The 15,365-nt window shown below is 39.1% G+C and overlaps 1 protein-coding gene across 5 annotated transcripts in view; it reads right to left on the bottom strand.

The window, feature by feature from the left end:
* Window positions 1-843: 843 nt before the first annotated feature.
* Window positions 844-15,365, bottom strand: part of LOC111871312 (protein ST7 homolog) — a 73,680-nt gene continuing 59,158 nt past the window's right edge. For all 5 annotated transcript variants that reach the window (XM_023864331.2, XM_023864333.1, XM_023864332.2 and 2 more), the window contains exons 8-11: window positions 11,635-11,737; window positions 9,966-10,209; window positions 8,266-8,405; window positions 844-2,107 (exon numbers count right to left, since the gene is read on the bottom strand). In XM_023864331.2, the coding sequence (XP_023720099.1) occupies window positions 2,012-2,107; window positions 8,266-8,405; window positions 9,966-10,209; window positions 11,635-11,737 (583 nt within the window). In that variant the 3' untranslated portion in view covers window positions 844-2,011. The remainder of the gene's footprint in view (window positions 2,108-8,265; window positions 8,406-9,965; window positions 10,210-11,634; window positions 11,738-15,365) is intronic.

Genomic DNA, 15,365 nt, shown 5'->3' with positions numbered 1-15,365 from the left:
TAAAGCAGGCCTGGATGCCAAACTTTGTCAAATGCCTGACTTACGTCGAGGAAGGCAGCAGTGCAGTATTGTTTGTTTTCCATAGCTTGGTTGATTATATTAGCTATTTGGTGGCATTGTTGTACTGTGGAGTGTGCCTGTCGAAAGCCAAATTGGTGATTAGGGATCCAGTCATTTGGATTGGCGTCGTGATTAATTCTATTGAGGATAAACTTTTCAAGAAGTTTCAATATTATGGGTAACAAGCTAATTGGACAGTAGCTTGTTACGTCAGTGTGATTTTTCCTAGGCTTTGGAATCATTATTATTTGTGCGATCTTTAATGGTTTGGGCCAGTAGCCATTCCTTAAGATGGAGTTGAATATGTACACGAGTTTGCGTATTCCCTTTTTTGGGAGTTCCTTTAGTAGTGTGGCTGTGATGAGATCAACTCCTGGCATCTTTTTTGTATTTAGCAGCTTACTTATTGACTTACCCTCGTACTACTGGCCAGACTTTTGGCCTTAAACAGCAAACTGTGCCGTGGATTACCTGCTCGCTTGAAGAGCCTCAGCAACAGATGCACCTATAAAACTACTACTACTACTACTACTACTACTACTACTACTACTACTACTACTACTACTACTGCTGCTGCTGCTGCCACTGCCACCACCTTACAAAGGTGAAGGCCATCCTAAGCCAGGTATTGACAAACTATATTGTATGATTTCTCTTCTTCCCTTACCCATTTTGTCGGTGACAATGTTTTGCAGCCAGAGAGACTGTTTTCACTTCATTACAGATTTCACACTTTTATACAGGAGGCAATTTATGACCCATACAGGTAAAATAACAACAGTGTTTATTAATTTATTTATTTATTCTAACCAGTGATTTCCTGGCCAATATTAGTACCTTACTGTTTTATTACACTGTCATCTATGCTGACTTAAAAAAATCTAATGAAGAAATATTTCTAAAAAAAATGAAGTATCATTTGCAACAAAGAAAACAATTACACAATAAATAATGTCTTGGCATGCAATGTACTCCTTAACCATACAAACCGCAGTCTAGTAAAACTGTAGATTCAACTTCAGTAAACCTGGATTTTTACATTAAGTACATTACCCAAAAATACTCTGTAGTCACAGCACAAATAAGTTCTTGCTCTAGAACTTGTGCAAGAACATGCATTGCCATTCACCATGGCAACGTCACCCACATATTCTTCTCCATGTACTGCAGGTCAGTAATACAGGATAATTCACAAGTTCCTCAAGGATCTCCAAACTCAGCAGTACAATAGTCAGGATGGTCATCATGGGTGGTGAGGGGCCATATCAACAGAAGGATAGACACTCCAAGTACGTCTTGCCTTACAGGTGCTTGATATATTCACGCTTGGTGACGCGGCAGACGTCAATCTCGTAATCACTCTCCTGCCCCCCCCCTCCCCCCATGCACGCACACACACATTGCAACATCTCTCCACGATTCCTGATGTAACCCCAAAAGAAAAAAATCACTTCTGAGGGCTCCTGACAAAAGTTTCTTGCACACATTTGATAGTCTCTGGCCCGGTTGGCCTCTTCATTTTGCAGCACACAGGCAGCCACACTGCTGGAATGTCTTGTACCACCCATGAATTGTTTTGTCCGTAGGTGGTTCTGTGTGATACTTGGTCCAAAACCTCTGTTGCACCATCACAATTGATTCAGTTTTGGCAAATTCCAAGATGCAGAATGCTTCCTTATCCCATGGTGCATATTACCCAAACATACTTGGAGAGATTCTCTACCTTCCGATATCCTTTCTGCTGTGCCTCTTTTGGTTGTTGCGCTGCCAAGTTTGGAAGTTCTGGAGGGACTTATGAATCATCCTGTATCACTGACAGTGTGAATGAAGATATCACTGGGAATAACTCTTCAAAATTCACTCCCTCTTTGTATGCCAGTCATACTCTCTTCATTTTCTTCTGACATTCATGAATGAAAAAGTCTTCACATTGTCTTCAGTTTATTTAAATTCATATCCTGGACAGCTGTTGTAGTAAGTTTGATGGGAGCACTGCTTCCAGCTTGTCCAGTAGATAGTGGAATGGAAGAGAAACCCAACTCAGCATCTGTAAGCAGCAATAAACTATATGACAACAAACGTTTTGGGTACAATTATCATCACAGTTTTTAAAAACCAAGATAACATTGTTTTACACAATGTATAACACAAAATCCATCTTAAGTGCGACAATTTATTGTAGTTCTTTGTCTTCTTTCTTCTACACTACATGTTTCGGCCATAACTGGCCATCATCAGGTGTACTTAAAACGGAGTTTGTGTTATACATTGTGTAGAGTGTAACAGGATGCTTAAATATAATATTGTTTTACACTTTCTAATGGTAAATTCATAGATCCATTCTTGACTGTAATCTCAATACAACAAATTCTCAGTATTCAATTAAAATTGATGTAAGTTATATGAAACATATAATAAGTAACAGCTATGAATGCCAAACCATTTGAAATCGGAGTTAACATTTTCTGTGCAAACACCTGCTTCAGTATATAACAACAAAAGGGGTGAAGGATTGTCCTTTATAGCCAAAGACAGTACGACTCAGTTCTTTCATTAAGCCTTAGAGTTAGGAAAATCTAATATCTTTGTTGGTGGGTGACCAAATGTAAATGGCAATACAGAATTTCAAGACTTTCCGTGTGCAAGAAAGTGGGCAATGAAACTGTGGACTCACCTACAATCTCCATGCATTTTCTGGGACTACACAGATGTCAACAAGGCACTGCCCATATATGAGCAACTGGTGGAGGAAGACAAAAGAAATATGCATACACCCAGAGGACTTGAGTTCATAAGCAGAGAAGGAAATAGTAAGTTTCCCACCTCAATCAGCATACGAAGTACCAAATAACATCTGGTGATGTGGAAAAATTTACTAGTCAGGCAAAAATGAGTGGCTTAGCTGAAGCAACCATCAATGCACGCTTTTCGAAAAATGCTGTACACGTAAGACAGGAATGCAATGTTTGTTCTGTTGTAAATTCTGTCTTTAATAACTCAGGCCCTTAGTATAACATATATATTGAATACTGAATCCAAGAAAAACTAATACTGTCCCCCCAATTTTTTTGAGGACATACTGTGTTCATAGTGTGCACTCTGTTGCATGTCTCATACTTAAATAGATTGTGATTCACAATCAATATTTTACAACTGCAGGAAATAAATATTCAATTGTAAAATACTGAGTGTGACTCACCTTGTGGTGACGCCTAACCTAACTATATGCAAGTACATATGGTCTTGCAATCTGTCTGTGACTGTGTGATGAACATGACATGAGACCTGTCCTAATGGCGCTTTTACAACCATCCCTTAGATAAGTGATATAAGAAAGCTGCACACATTCAGAACCCATAACGTAGCTTATTGATGTGATTTTAATTGCTTCATGTGTTATATCTGTCATTGAAGTTTGATACAAGTCACAGTGTTTATTTTCACATGTCTGCATGTGCAGGGACTTCTGGACACACAATGAATTGTAAGAAGAATGTGAACTGGAGATGAAGGCCTGCAACAAATAGTGGGCAGAGCTTCTGCTCAAAGAATTGTTCATTTTAGCTCTTGGCTGTGAGTATGAAGTATAATTATGTAAGAAGAATGTCGTCTTCTGGGATGTGACGCCATGTAGAACTTGTGTAAACCTACATTCCTCCGAAATGTCAGTTTACACAAGATCTACATGGTGCCACATCCCAGAAGACAGCGTTCTTCATGGTTACGACCGTGAGAACCTCAAATCTTACATAGATTATGTAAATTTAAGAAACTCTTTAACTTTCAGTTAACAAATATATGACACCCTACATGTCAATCGTAATATATTGTAACAAGTTTGCTACTGAAGATGCCGTTCAGATTGTTAATTGGTTTATTTAACAACCTACAAGTCGTACTTACAATTAATTATGACACTGTTACGGGTTTACACAATTTACAAGCCCTACACACTAATGAATTCATTCTGTCCTCAGTAGTCTTCACGTACTTATAACACGGGAGCTATACCAGTGTCACTGTATTACAAGCTCCCAGTAACTTCTCACACTATCGGTATTCTTCACGTTCACGATTCGCTTGCTACAACTGAACTCAGCGACTGTTCCAATTCAACTGTCTTCAGTGGCTGCTACATTTTAACTAACTTCTTAGGCAGTGTAGTTCTCTTATAAACCCTCCGCCGGACAGCGGGATAATGCCTCGCTTCCCTGTTGCTTAGCGACACTGTCGAGAGTTGTTTACTGCTGTGTAACAGCTAGCATGCTTCGGCTCACTTCGGCTCTACTCGGCACAGCATGAAGAAACACCGCTGAGGTGGGGAAGTTTACTGAGCACTGCGTACTGGTGGAAGGAGTGGGCATATGTGACGTAACTCGAGGAAATGCAGAGTTCATGTGACCCCCACTTCCCATTGCGCCATCCACGTCACAATATATAAAACAGAGTACAACTCATTTTCCAGTAAGGTCAAAAACCAATATGACCCAGATTCTGAGAAAAGATCCCAGCACGCAGTTACCCCACATCACAACTATCACTACCACAGTAGAACAACCAAACAACACATACACAGATATGTAGCAATCACAAAGTCTTAAATAAGACTTAAGTTATAAATACCTTAATCACTATTTTAATTCTAATTTTAATTTTAACTTTTATCCTTTTAATGTCAAGTTTTAAACTACGTACATATGAACCACATCTAATTAAAGTATTTGTTTTAAAGATTCATACAAACACAATATGAATTCATATTGATCAATGACACAATTCATGAACTAGTAGTATAACTGTATAACTGAAGATGACCCAAGAAAAGGGTCAAAACATTGTGTTACCACCAATAGCTAATAAAAACAAATGCTGACACAGTAGTGTCTATGTTATATCTTTCAGAATTTCCATTGTGTAGAATCTTCCAGTTTAGGCGGTTCTAACAATGATCAGGATGTTGGATTGCTTGTAGTCAGTTTCATATCTCTATGAGAACTGCTCCACAGCAGATGGAATACTACCCTACCTGCACTTTTTTAACCTTCATGCCATACTGTATTACACGTAATTGAAAGTTAGGGAATGGATGTGTAGTTATGTATTTCAACAAATTTTGGGGAATTATGATTATCAATTAGAATGAGTATTTTTACATATATTATAAATTGTTGTAATATTGATGTTGCAATGTCAAGCCTCTATCCATGAAGAGTTCATCTTCCTTTATAGCCACTAGTTTTTAACAACTCTTTGCTAGTTTCATTAACGAGTGAACTGTACATATTCATGTTCTTATCGCTCCTGAAATGGAGGATTAACATTCCCTGGACATTTAAATCTGTTACTATGGCATTCAATTTTATAACTGTTGCTCAATTTTTTTAAATTCAGTATAATAACCATGTGTCATTATAAAATTATAAAACGAATAGTCTCTGGAAAACCAATTATCAGAGTTCATATATCTATACTTTCATTTATATAGCCGTTACAGTAAAGTTTATATATATATATATATTTTTAGGAAAATTTTGTACTTTTGGCTTTGACTCATGCACATTCAGTATCTGCAGTCCTGACCAGCATCTGGTGTTTAGAAAAGAAATACAATCATAAAAACTGACTGACAGACAGACAGACAGACAGACTGACTACCCCCAGCCTAAACACACCATCACATGTTTGATTATAGTGACTCTTCACTATGACGTACTACAGCTCTGACTGCCTCACTGATAACAATTTTTTCTTATTGTCATGTGGGCTGAATTTGTACTTCCTTTGCAAGTTCAAGCCTACTGTGGATAAATGAACTGTGCAACAAAAGCTATTTGTTCTGCCAAACATTGACTGCAAAAGCGTTATCTTCTACAGAGTATGAAATAACTAAAACAGTTATACCACTCAAAACACTGTTGCAATTCCAGTGGCACATACTGTGAAGGTCTTTATAATTATGATATAGTTTTCAATACCAGCTCACAGTACACTTTCTAACCACTAAAATCTTACAGTCAGACGCTTCTTAGTCATTTGTCGAACTTCAATCCCCTTTCACACCTCTAGAAGTCAGTCACCATACGCTAACGTTACAAACATGGTGCAGCACACAGGGCCACCCTACAGTGTTTGCAGCTCTATCTTGTTTCATGACACTGACCCTTTTCGTTGTCAGCAACACGAAGAAATGTGAGTAGAAGGTGAAACCTCTCACTGAACATGTCCAGAAATACAGGTGTTTCCAGAATTTTCTTCTGAGAAAAATAGCTCTTGTTATCCAGTTTCTGGTGAAGTCCTTGTAACAGAAGGAATGCCGGCAACTTCAACATTTCGTTTCTGTTTGTTTCCTTCCAGTGATGGGTCCTAGACTTAGTTTTAGATTAGGCGTGTTTCCTAACAATTTTTGGACATGCTGATTTCTTTCTCTGGCTATTACGTCCACAATTTCTGGTGTACAAAATAACTAAAACACTCAAGAGGTTACCGGGGTCTTCTAAATCAACACTCATGCAAGACTTGCCAGTAAATATAAAATGCGGTCACTCAACACCTGACTCTGCCCATATGCCATGCTGCATGCTACTGCTGTCACTAACATTTTCTTCTTCATCAGAGCTGACACTCTGCTTGCCACATGGCATGTATTTCACTGTCACTACTATATATGCTCTCATAAATATCACTGTATTCATTCTCTTGCAATGTTTCATATAACACCTCCCCACTCACATGAATCTTCTTGCTAGGACCTGCCATAATGTTTACTTGCAAAGACTCGAACCCAGGACAGCTATCAAGAAGTCATCACCTTCCTGTCACACGCTGAAGTAACAAGAAGAGCAAGCATGCATGACGTACAAATCTGCATTGCCGACTGTCATTATATCTACTCGTACAACAGTGTAGTTGGAAACATGAATGACATGTAGAGGTGTCATACTCACTATGATACAGAGCATCATGACGTGTTAAAACGACATACCCACTTAACTGGTTAAATAAATATGTATGTGTATATTATATTATATACTAGCTGTACCCGGCCACGCGTTGCTGTGGCTCAGTCTAACGAAATATTTCAATTCAAACACAGATAAATCGACACAGCTCAATCCCACCACCAATTGCACTGAAAAATAAGGAAAGCAGTTAAGAAAATGAAATGAAAAATAAACTATACTCACAAAATGAACGCTATGGTAAATGACAGAGCCCAATTCCAACGCAATGTCACACGAAATAATTAAATTAAAATTAAAATAAATCAGAACTGTTTACATTCGGCGGTAGCTATCCCAAGAGTGACTCCTTCCGCGGTTACTTCCAGACTCTCTTCTGTATCCCTTGGCATCTGCCCCGAGACTGACTGCTTGTCCAAGCTGGACTATTTATACCTCGGCGGATGTTATACAATGAGCCTTCTGTTGTCTATCACCGGGGAAACGCTTGGTTTCATCACTTGTTACGCAATGGAACCTCTTATCCTCTCATCTCCGGGGAAACGTGTTTGTTGTTTCAGCAATCCCTATGCAACGGCCCACTGTTACTGCATTTCCATGGAAGTATACTTTCCGGTTTCACCCGCTGTTACGCAACGGAACCTCTTATCCTTTAATCTCCGGGGAAACGTGTTTGTTGTTTCGGCAATTCCTATGCAACTGTTATTGCGTTTCCATGGAAGTATACTTTCCGGATTCACACGTGGCCGGGTACAGCTAGTAGGTATATAAAAACACGCGCATTCGAATGCAAAGTTGTGTCAAAATTATATATATATATATACTTGTATAGTGTGTGCATACATGCCTGCACACAGAGAAAGAGAGGAAATGGAGAATGACAGGACACTGTAAATATAAAATTTTTATGCTCACTCACCTGTTTTACGGACACTTCAATGAGCAGACTGAGATTAATACACCTTGCCCTTAATATCCAGTGGGAGGATGATAAAAGGAAAATCAAATTAGGAAATCCCCACAAATATTTTGAAAGCAAATGTAAATTTTATGTAAAAATTGTAAGTTAAACTGAAAACAATCTGCAACCTGCATCAAAAACAATCAGGCAATTTTCTTCTTCTGAGTGATTCCTCACACATTTTACAGTTTTTATTATCATGATTTATGTCACTAAGCTTCATGATAAAGATTAATTAATGAAATTTGCACAACGATAAGGAGATTTATTCTGCTAAATACTTACTGCCTTTGCTATTACACCCATGGGCTCAGGGTACTGGTGGGTTAATAGAGCCAGTAAGGCGGTGAAGGAACAAAGACCTGCTGTAAAGAGGATGAAGAACGGCAACTCCTTCTTTGGATACACACTCACTTCATGGAAAACTGTTGCAGAAAAAAGAAATCATATTGAGAGAGAAGAAAAACAAATGGAAGCACAATTATATTAAGGAAGCCACTGTTAGTTTATCTCCTCATATCAAAAGAATCTGAAATGATATGAAACTATTATTTTTCTTATTTATACATATATAATGTTTATTTTCTGTATCATTTTGTTTATGACAACTGTGCAAGTTTCACAAAATACTTATTCTCAACTGTTTACAGCACAAGCTCATTAAGAAGTCTCAGTGTACTGTGAACTGAAAAAAGGGGGAGTGTATTCTGTTGCAATCTGTGGTGGTTATTAAAGAAGACTCTACAAATCCATAAGCAGAGGATTTAAAATATCCAACTATTTTAGAGAATTATGGTATTCCTCTGTGACACAGTACTCTTGAAATAAGCTTCAGGTGTAAGTGGAAAACTATAAATAAAAGTTAACTTTCAATATTCTGGAGAAGCAATGTAAAGAACATCATGATGAGAATATTTTCCATACATGGAGATAATTTGCATTAGAAGGTACCAGCATATGGGGAAATGGAAAACATCATATGAAGAGACCATACTGAAGAGTATATGAGAATATGACATTCAAATCAATCCCAGAGAAACAAGCTGCAAAGATGTTAATTGAATTAAATTGGTTTGTTTCATTCTGGTCCGTCACACTAACAATTACAAATACAAATCACTCCATTCAATGTGACATGTAAGTTTTACTACGTGAAAACCTATCAACCCTTACATGTTTCGGTCCTTGTGGACCATCTTCGGAGGGAACATCATTACAAGCTGGAAACTACTATCACAATAGTCACAATGTCACATTGGATGGAGTGATTTGTATTTGAATTAAATTGGTTTAGGATAGTATCCAGTGGCACTCCTTTTGTGATGGCAGTGATGAATGTTCAGGTTACAACAGGTATTTGTTCATCAGTTGGCTAGCCACATATTACTAAAGAACACACACAATGTGGTATGGACTAAATGATATTTAATAACAATGTATCAACTGCATATGCCATTTTGTGCTGATTAATATGAGATGATGATCATGTGTGGTAAACTTGGAAGGCCTGGGAAGAAAGAAAATGTTTTGATACCATCCCAGCAGATTTCAAACTAGGCACCTGCTGGACACAAGTCAGAAGCATTACTGCTTGACGGTTAGATACAAGAATGTGGATATACATACAAATGTAGCACAGTGGAGTGAGGGAGCAGATTGGGTTTCATAAGTGCCTAAAACACAGTGTGATTGATGTAGTCAATCTGTTTAAACTGACAATACAAAACAATGTAGATCAATGAACACTACTGTCTTCTGGGATATTCAGCAATTTAGACTGGTATACTGGTACCAACATATTCGAGGAACAAGCTTCCTCCCGCTTCATGGCATTCTCTTTCTACCCTGAAAATGGAGGCAGCATGTTCCTCTGAAACAATTGTAATTATCTACCAGACTACAGCATCACATGCTTCCCACAACATGAGCCTGGGAGTGTAAGGGGTCAAGGAAAATGACATGACAGTACATGAGTAAATCCTCACCTGGTAGCAACTCTCTGTCGGCACATTCTGTACATGTGGGATATGGATAAAACAAGTGTCCTCTTTCAAGAGGGTATGGCAACATACGGAAAGTACCTTCCCATGTACAGTGCAGTAGGTTTAGTGCCCCTTCCACCTGCTTCCAATGCGGCAAATGGAAGAATGCATATGCTATTGCTTCTGAATCACCTCTTTTCAGAACATGCTCTGGTGGCAGGATGAGGGGTTTCATCTCCAGCAAATACTACACACAATAAGAAAACCCCATAAAGTAAATGTCAACGTGATAAAACTTCGGTTTATAAAATACAGTACAATTATCTCACGGCTTGTTTCAAACTGCTCAGTAGCTCAGATTGAAGAATCTGGTGCTCCTCCCATCTGGTCAGGTTATGCAGGGTCAGAATGCTAATGGAATCAACAAACCTACAGTCCACCACATTACAGGTAAATCTTACCCAGATTACAGCAGGTGCTGAAAATATTTTCTGTTGTCAGGAGAGTGTTCAAGCCTAGCACTGATATCATTATTAATAGGGGAGGGGACTGACTCAAAATGCTAAATAAAGAGAAATACAATAAAACTGGTGCCAGGCTAGAAAATTCCCCTTGAAAACCTCTCAAATGCCACACACAGGCACCCAAGTTTCAAGCTTACTCTAGTCCCAAAAAGTAACTTTAGCTCATGAATGAGAACTTTTTACAGAGGTGCCAGGAACACATGCATAAAAATAGAGTATTCCTGACACATGCTATAATTTTGATGAGTTTTATTTGTAATATGTCAGACTGTAAGTTTATCTGGGGGCACACGGTAGCATAACTGGTTGAGGCACTATGCTACAAGCCAGAAGGTCATGGGTTCGATTTCTGACGAGGTCACTGAACTTTTTCAATTCACTTAATCCTTCTTCAGCTGCAATGTAGCCCTGATGTCAACTCAGCCTCTAACAAAAATGAGTACCAATAAGATTTCTGAGGGTTAAAGGACAGCCGGAAAGTAAGTCTGACATCCTTGCGGCCATCTGTGAGCCGACTGTCTAGAAGATGTGGGAGTCTCGACCTCTCACATCCCTATGGGCCTTCATGGCCTGTTACAGGGACAGCTTTACCTTTTACCTTACCTTTTATAAATTTATTTTTCTTGCCGGAAGACCAAATCTTACACAGAAGGAGCAGCTGACACTTTGGCCTCAGTGTTTCATGATTTTCCGTAAACTCTAAAATGATCACACTGGACTTACCCACATCCCTATATAAACAACTGGTCATCTGTTTCAATATTATGGACTTAATTTTTCACAAAATATTCAATTTGACTTCCCAAAAGAAATCCACTTCTAATCACAAATTCAAAAATGGGAATTTGCTTCAACCTCAGCTCCTTCTAACATAGTACAACAGAGTAAAATTAATAGAGCCCTGACCCTTCTAATACAATAAGAAAAACACAATAACCACCCAATTTCAGATTTTAATACCTGAAAAAAAAACATGTTTTAAAGGGAAACTAGTTAACCCTTTGACGTGGTCATTTAAATTCCGCGGCCGCGGCNGTTAAAGCAGTCAATTCTGAATAGGGAGAGTTACAGAATATACAAATTCATACATAGATGAAATGAATTTAAGTATCAAAGTTCCAATCCACAAAAAAGTAGAACATGCTTACTTTTGGCACATGTGGATTAAATTCAACTGCTCTATGTATTGCTTCTACTGCAGTCATTTCTGCTGTTGTAAGCCCTCTCTTGCTTGCAATATCTGGAGAAAACCTGGGACAAACAAAAGAAAAAAAAAAGATCACTTCACAACATGGAATGAGGACCTGTTCAAAATCTTGCAGCGCTGAAAGAATGAATTATCTTAAAATAAACTAATGTATTTCAGGCAAGGTCTGGTCATTAATTTCTAGGGCCAAATGTACTTCATGAAAAATAATAACATCTGCATTACTGTTTCTACTTTATAACTTTTTTTCAGGCACGCTTTACATGATGCTTACGACATCCAGGAACATCTCTACCTCTTTAATGGTATAATAAACAGCTTTCAGTATAGCGACTAGGCTATGAGATGGAAAACTAACTGAGGATTCAGGATTTTACCCCTGGTAGGAGCCAAGAGACTTCACTCATCTGAACTGAGTCTAGACCACAACTGGGTCCCACCCACACTCCAACTCAATCTATACCGGGGGCTCTTTCTCTAAGAGGTAAACAAGCAGGAGAATGAAGCTGATCATTCACCTTCACTTAATGCTGAGGTCAGAATGTGTGGAGCTATACCTCCACTCCTCCATATATTCTGTGGCTTGGTGCTTAATTAAGCATATGGATAATTTTAACTCTATAGTCTGAAGAATATAAAGTCATCCAGTACCAAATACAGTGAATAGCTTTCTTTAAGAATAGACAGAGTGTTGTACTTGGCCCCAAGAGCTTACACAGCAGGCGCTGCAACAGGCACATGCGTAACTCCTAAAGGAACCACACCTCTTAAGTGTTTCAATATAGCCTCATTCCCAAACCAACTTTACCACTCCACATCTTCCATTCTTAGCAGAAGGTGCTGTTGTCTTTCAATAAGATCATATTGTGACATGACAGCTGAAAGCTGGAATAGTGGAGCCTGACGAGACATCCACTGCTGAGCAACATTTCAGTAAATATATCCTCAAGGTTAACACAGTCAACAGAAGAACCTCCGTTGCTTAGCAGCAGGCTGCTACATTTTGTAGCAATGGACAAAACAAATAACAACAGAATGAGTGAACCACTGGAAGTTAGTTCAATCTAGGAGATTTAATTCATGAGAGATTATTCAGAGATCCTTCATACAAGTTCTTCAGACAGACACCATTTAGAAGTTCATTGTGTAAAGTTAAAGTTGTCCCTGTGCTCAACTAATTAAGCACTATGCCATGAAGGCGTATAGGGTAGCAGATGTATAGATCCATGTGTCCTTGACCGCAGCACTAAGTGTGTTATGGGAAGATTTAAAATCAAGAAGCCACAAAATGTTAAAGAACAGTATCTAATTAAAATCTCCATTAGGTCTGCAGCTTTGGAAAAGTTTGATGACATGGACTTGGAAAATATAATATCAAAACAACAGTCTACATTACTACCAGTTAAAGCAACAAAAGCTACATCTTGGTTAACTAATTCACCCACTCATTGAGCTGAGCCCCTCTTGAGAAGCCACTAATTGTGCAGCTACTCAAGAATTTCCCAGCATTTTATGAAACCTGAAGGTTCATTACCGTGTTCACAAGAGCCCTCCACTGGTCCCTATCCTGAGCCACATCAATCCAATCCATACCATCCCATCCTATCTCTCTAAGATCAATTTTAATATTGTTCACCCACCTATGCCTTGGTCTTCTCAGTCGTCTCTTTCCATCTGGCTTTCCCACCAATATCCTATATGCATTCCTCTTCTTGCCCATTCGTGCTACATGCCCTGACCATCTCGTCCTCCTTTGCTTGATCATTGTAATTATACTTGGAAAAGAGTATAAGTTATGAAGCTCCTCATTATGCAATTTTCTCCAACCTCTTGTCACTTCATCTCTCTTCGGTCCAAACATTCTCCTCAACACCCTGTTCTTAAACACCCTCAGTGTATGTTCCTCCCTTAATGTCACAGACCAAGTTTCACACCATACGGAACCCATTCCCCTTTCCATAGAAAAATGTATATTCGCCTGCTGGTTCGTTGCCACCTCCATCCCATCTGACCTCCTGTACTCTCACTAAATCTAACTTATATTTTGAGCGAACCTGCCCTGTACATACTTCTAACATTCCAAGTATTGAATCTCATATCCATTTTCTTTAGCCTAGTTTGTTTATCCAGAGGATCTGTCCAGGTCAGAGGCTTTTTGAACATAACAAGCTTATTTTTTACAGTGAGGAGTTGTTAGCCCCATGCCCAGCCCCCAAGCTGCAGGACCACCCCTTGTTGACTGTCCACGACTGCTTATTCAATATATTTGCAGCTTCCCTCCGTACCTGGAGGGTGTCTCCTCCATCCGCAACCTGAGGAGGTGCATGCCATGGTGACTAGGAACCCACCTAACATGGACAGCTCGATTAACAGTGCTCAAAATGATGCTGGATCATCGCAGTGGCTGCACAATCCAAACAGATACAGGGTGCTTTTTTTAATAAACCTGATGCATTCAACAGCTCTCTGCTTTGCCACAAATGGTGCACCGCTGGCCGATAAGCACATGTGAATTTTGCCGATGACTCAACATACCAATAATATTTGGAATGAAGGGAAGTTGTTACCTTTATTCACAGATCACAGGAGGTGTTGAAAATGCTTTCCCTCTACATATACACGTTCCTCACACCAGCAGAAGAGGTTCTGATTTACCTTCTGAAGATGCTCTGCAGGAATATTTGAAATTTCCCTACAGATATTTTCTTCCAGTTCTTCTGTTCGAGGGTTACTCCTGTAAACTCTGTCCTTCAAACAACCCCAGCAGAAAAGTTGCAAGCATCACAAGCATTAAGATCAGGTGAATGTGCTGGCCAAACACTGCTGATAATTCTGTCCCCAAAGTCATCAGAAAAAGTCTACATAGACATATGTGCAGCGTGGGCAGTAGCTGAGTCTTGCCGAGACCAGCCATACTGCCTGAGAATGAGCTGTACATATCTTTCACAATTAATTGTTTCATTAAAAAACACAGGTCTGACAATCCCTCTTGCACTTAAAGCACACCAGACACCAACATTCACTGGCTGCAGCAGGGCTTCATGGGTTAGATGTGGATTCTGTGAACTCCAGTAGCAATTATTTTGCATATTTATTTATCCCTGCAAGTGAACCCATGCTTCATTAGAAAAGAATGTCAATTGTGTACTGATCTCACCTTCAACAATAGACTGCAGAAACCAACTGCAAAAATGAACGCTGCTAGCTGAATTGAGTAGCTGCAAGATGTAAATTACAGTTGTCTGACAGGGTCTAAGCTTCAGCAATTGTGTTGCCATTCGTGCACTAGACTCTGACACTCCAGTCTCTTGAGCTTGTCTTTCAGTGATTTTCTAGGTGTATGTTCAAGTCTGGCCCCTATGTCATCCAACTTCTCAGTAAGCACTCAACACTTATGTTTTGTTTTCTTGTCAGACATGCTGAATCATTGGCAAAATTTGTGTGTGCTTCACAGCTGGCAATGTACCACTCACGATGAAGCACAGAGCTGTGGACTCGTCAACGGCTTTAAAAATGTCCCTGTATCTTTGTAATCACAACAAAGAAGCTTCCAGACAAATGGCACAGGGAGGGGGGGAACACAGTGAATCATGACTAATAAATGTTTCAACTGTATGGGATTTTAAACACCCTTTCCAATTTTAATGTCACTCAAAATCTGAGCCAAAAAAA

The sequence above is a fragment of the Cryptotermes secundus genome, unplaced genomic scaffold (assembly GCF_002891405.2).
Source record: "Cryptotermes secundus unplaced genomic scaffold, Csec_1.0 scaffold1116, whole genome shotgun sequence".
NCBI lineage: Eukaryota > Metazoa > Arthropoda > Insecta > Blattodea > Kalotermitidae > Cryptotermes > Cryptotermes secundus.
Note: the sequence above shows the minus strand (reverse complement) of the source record. Positions and strands in the feature narration are given on the sequence as shown.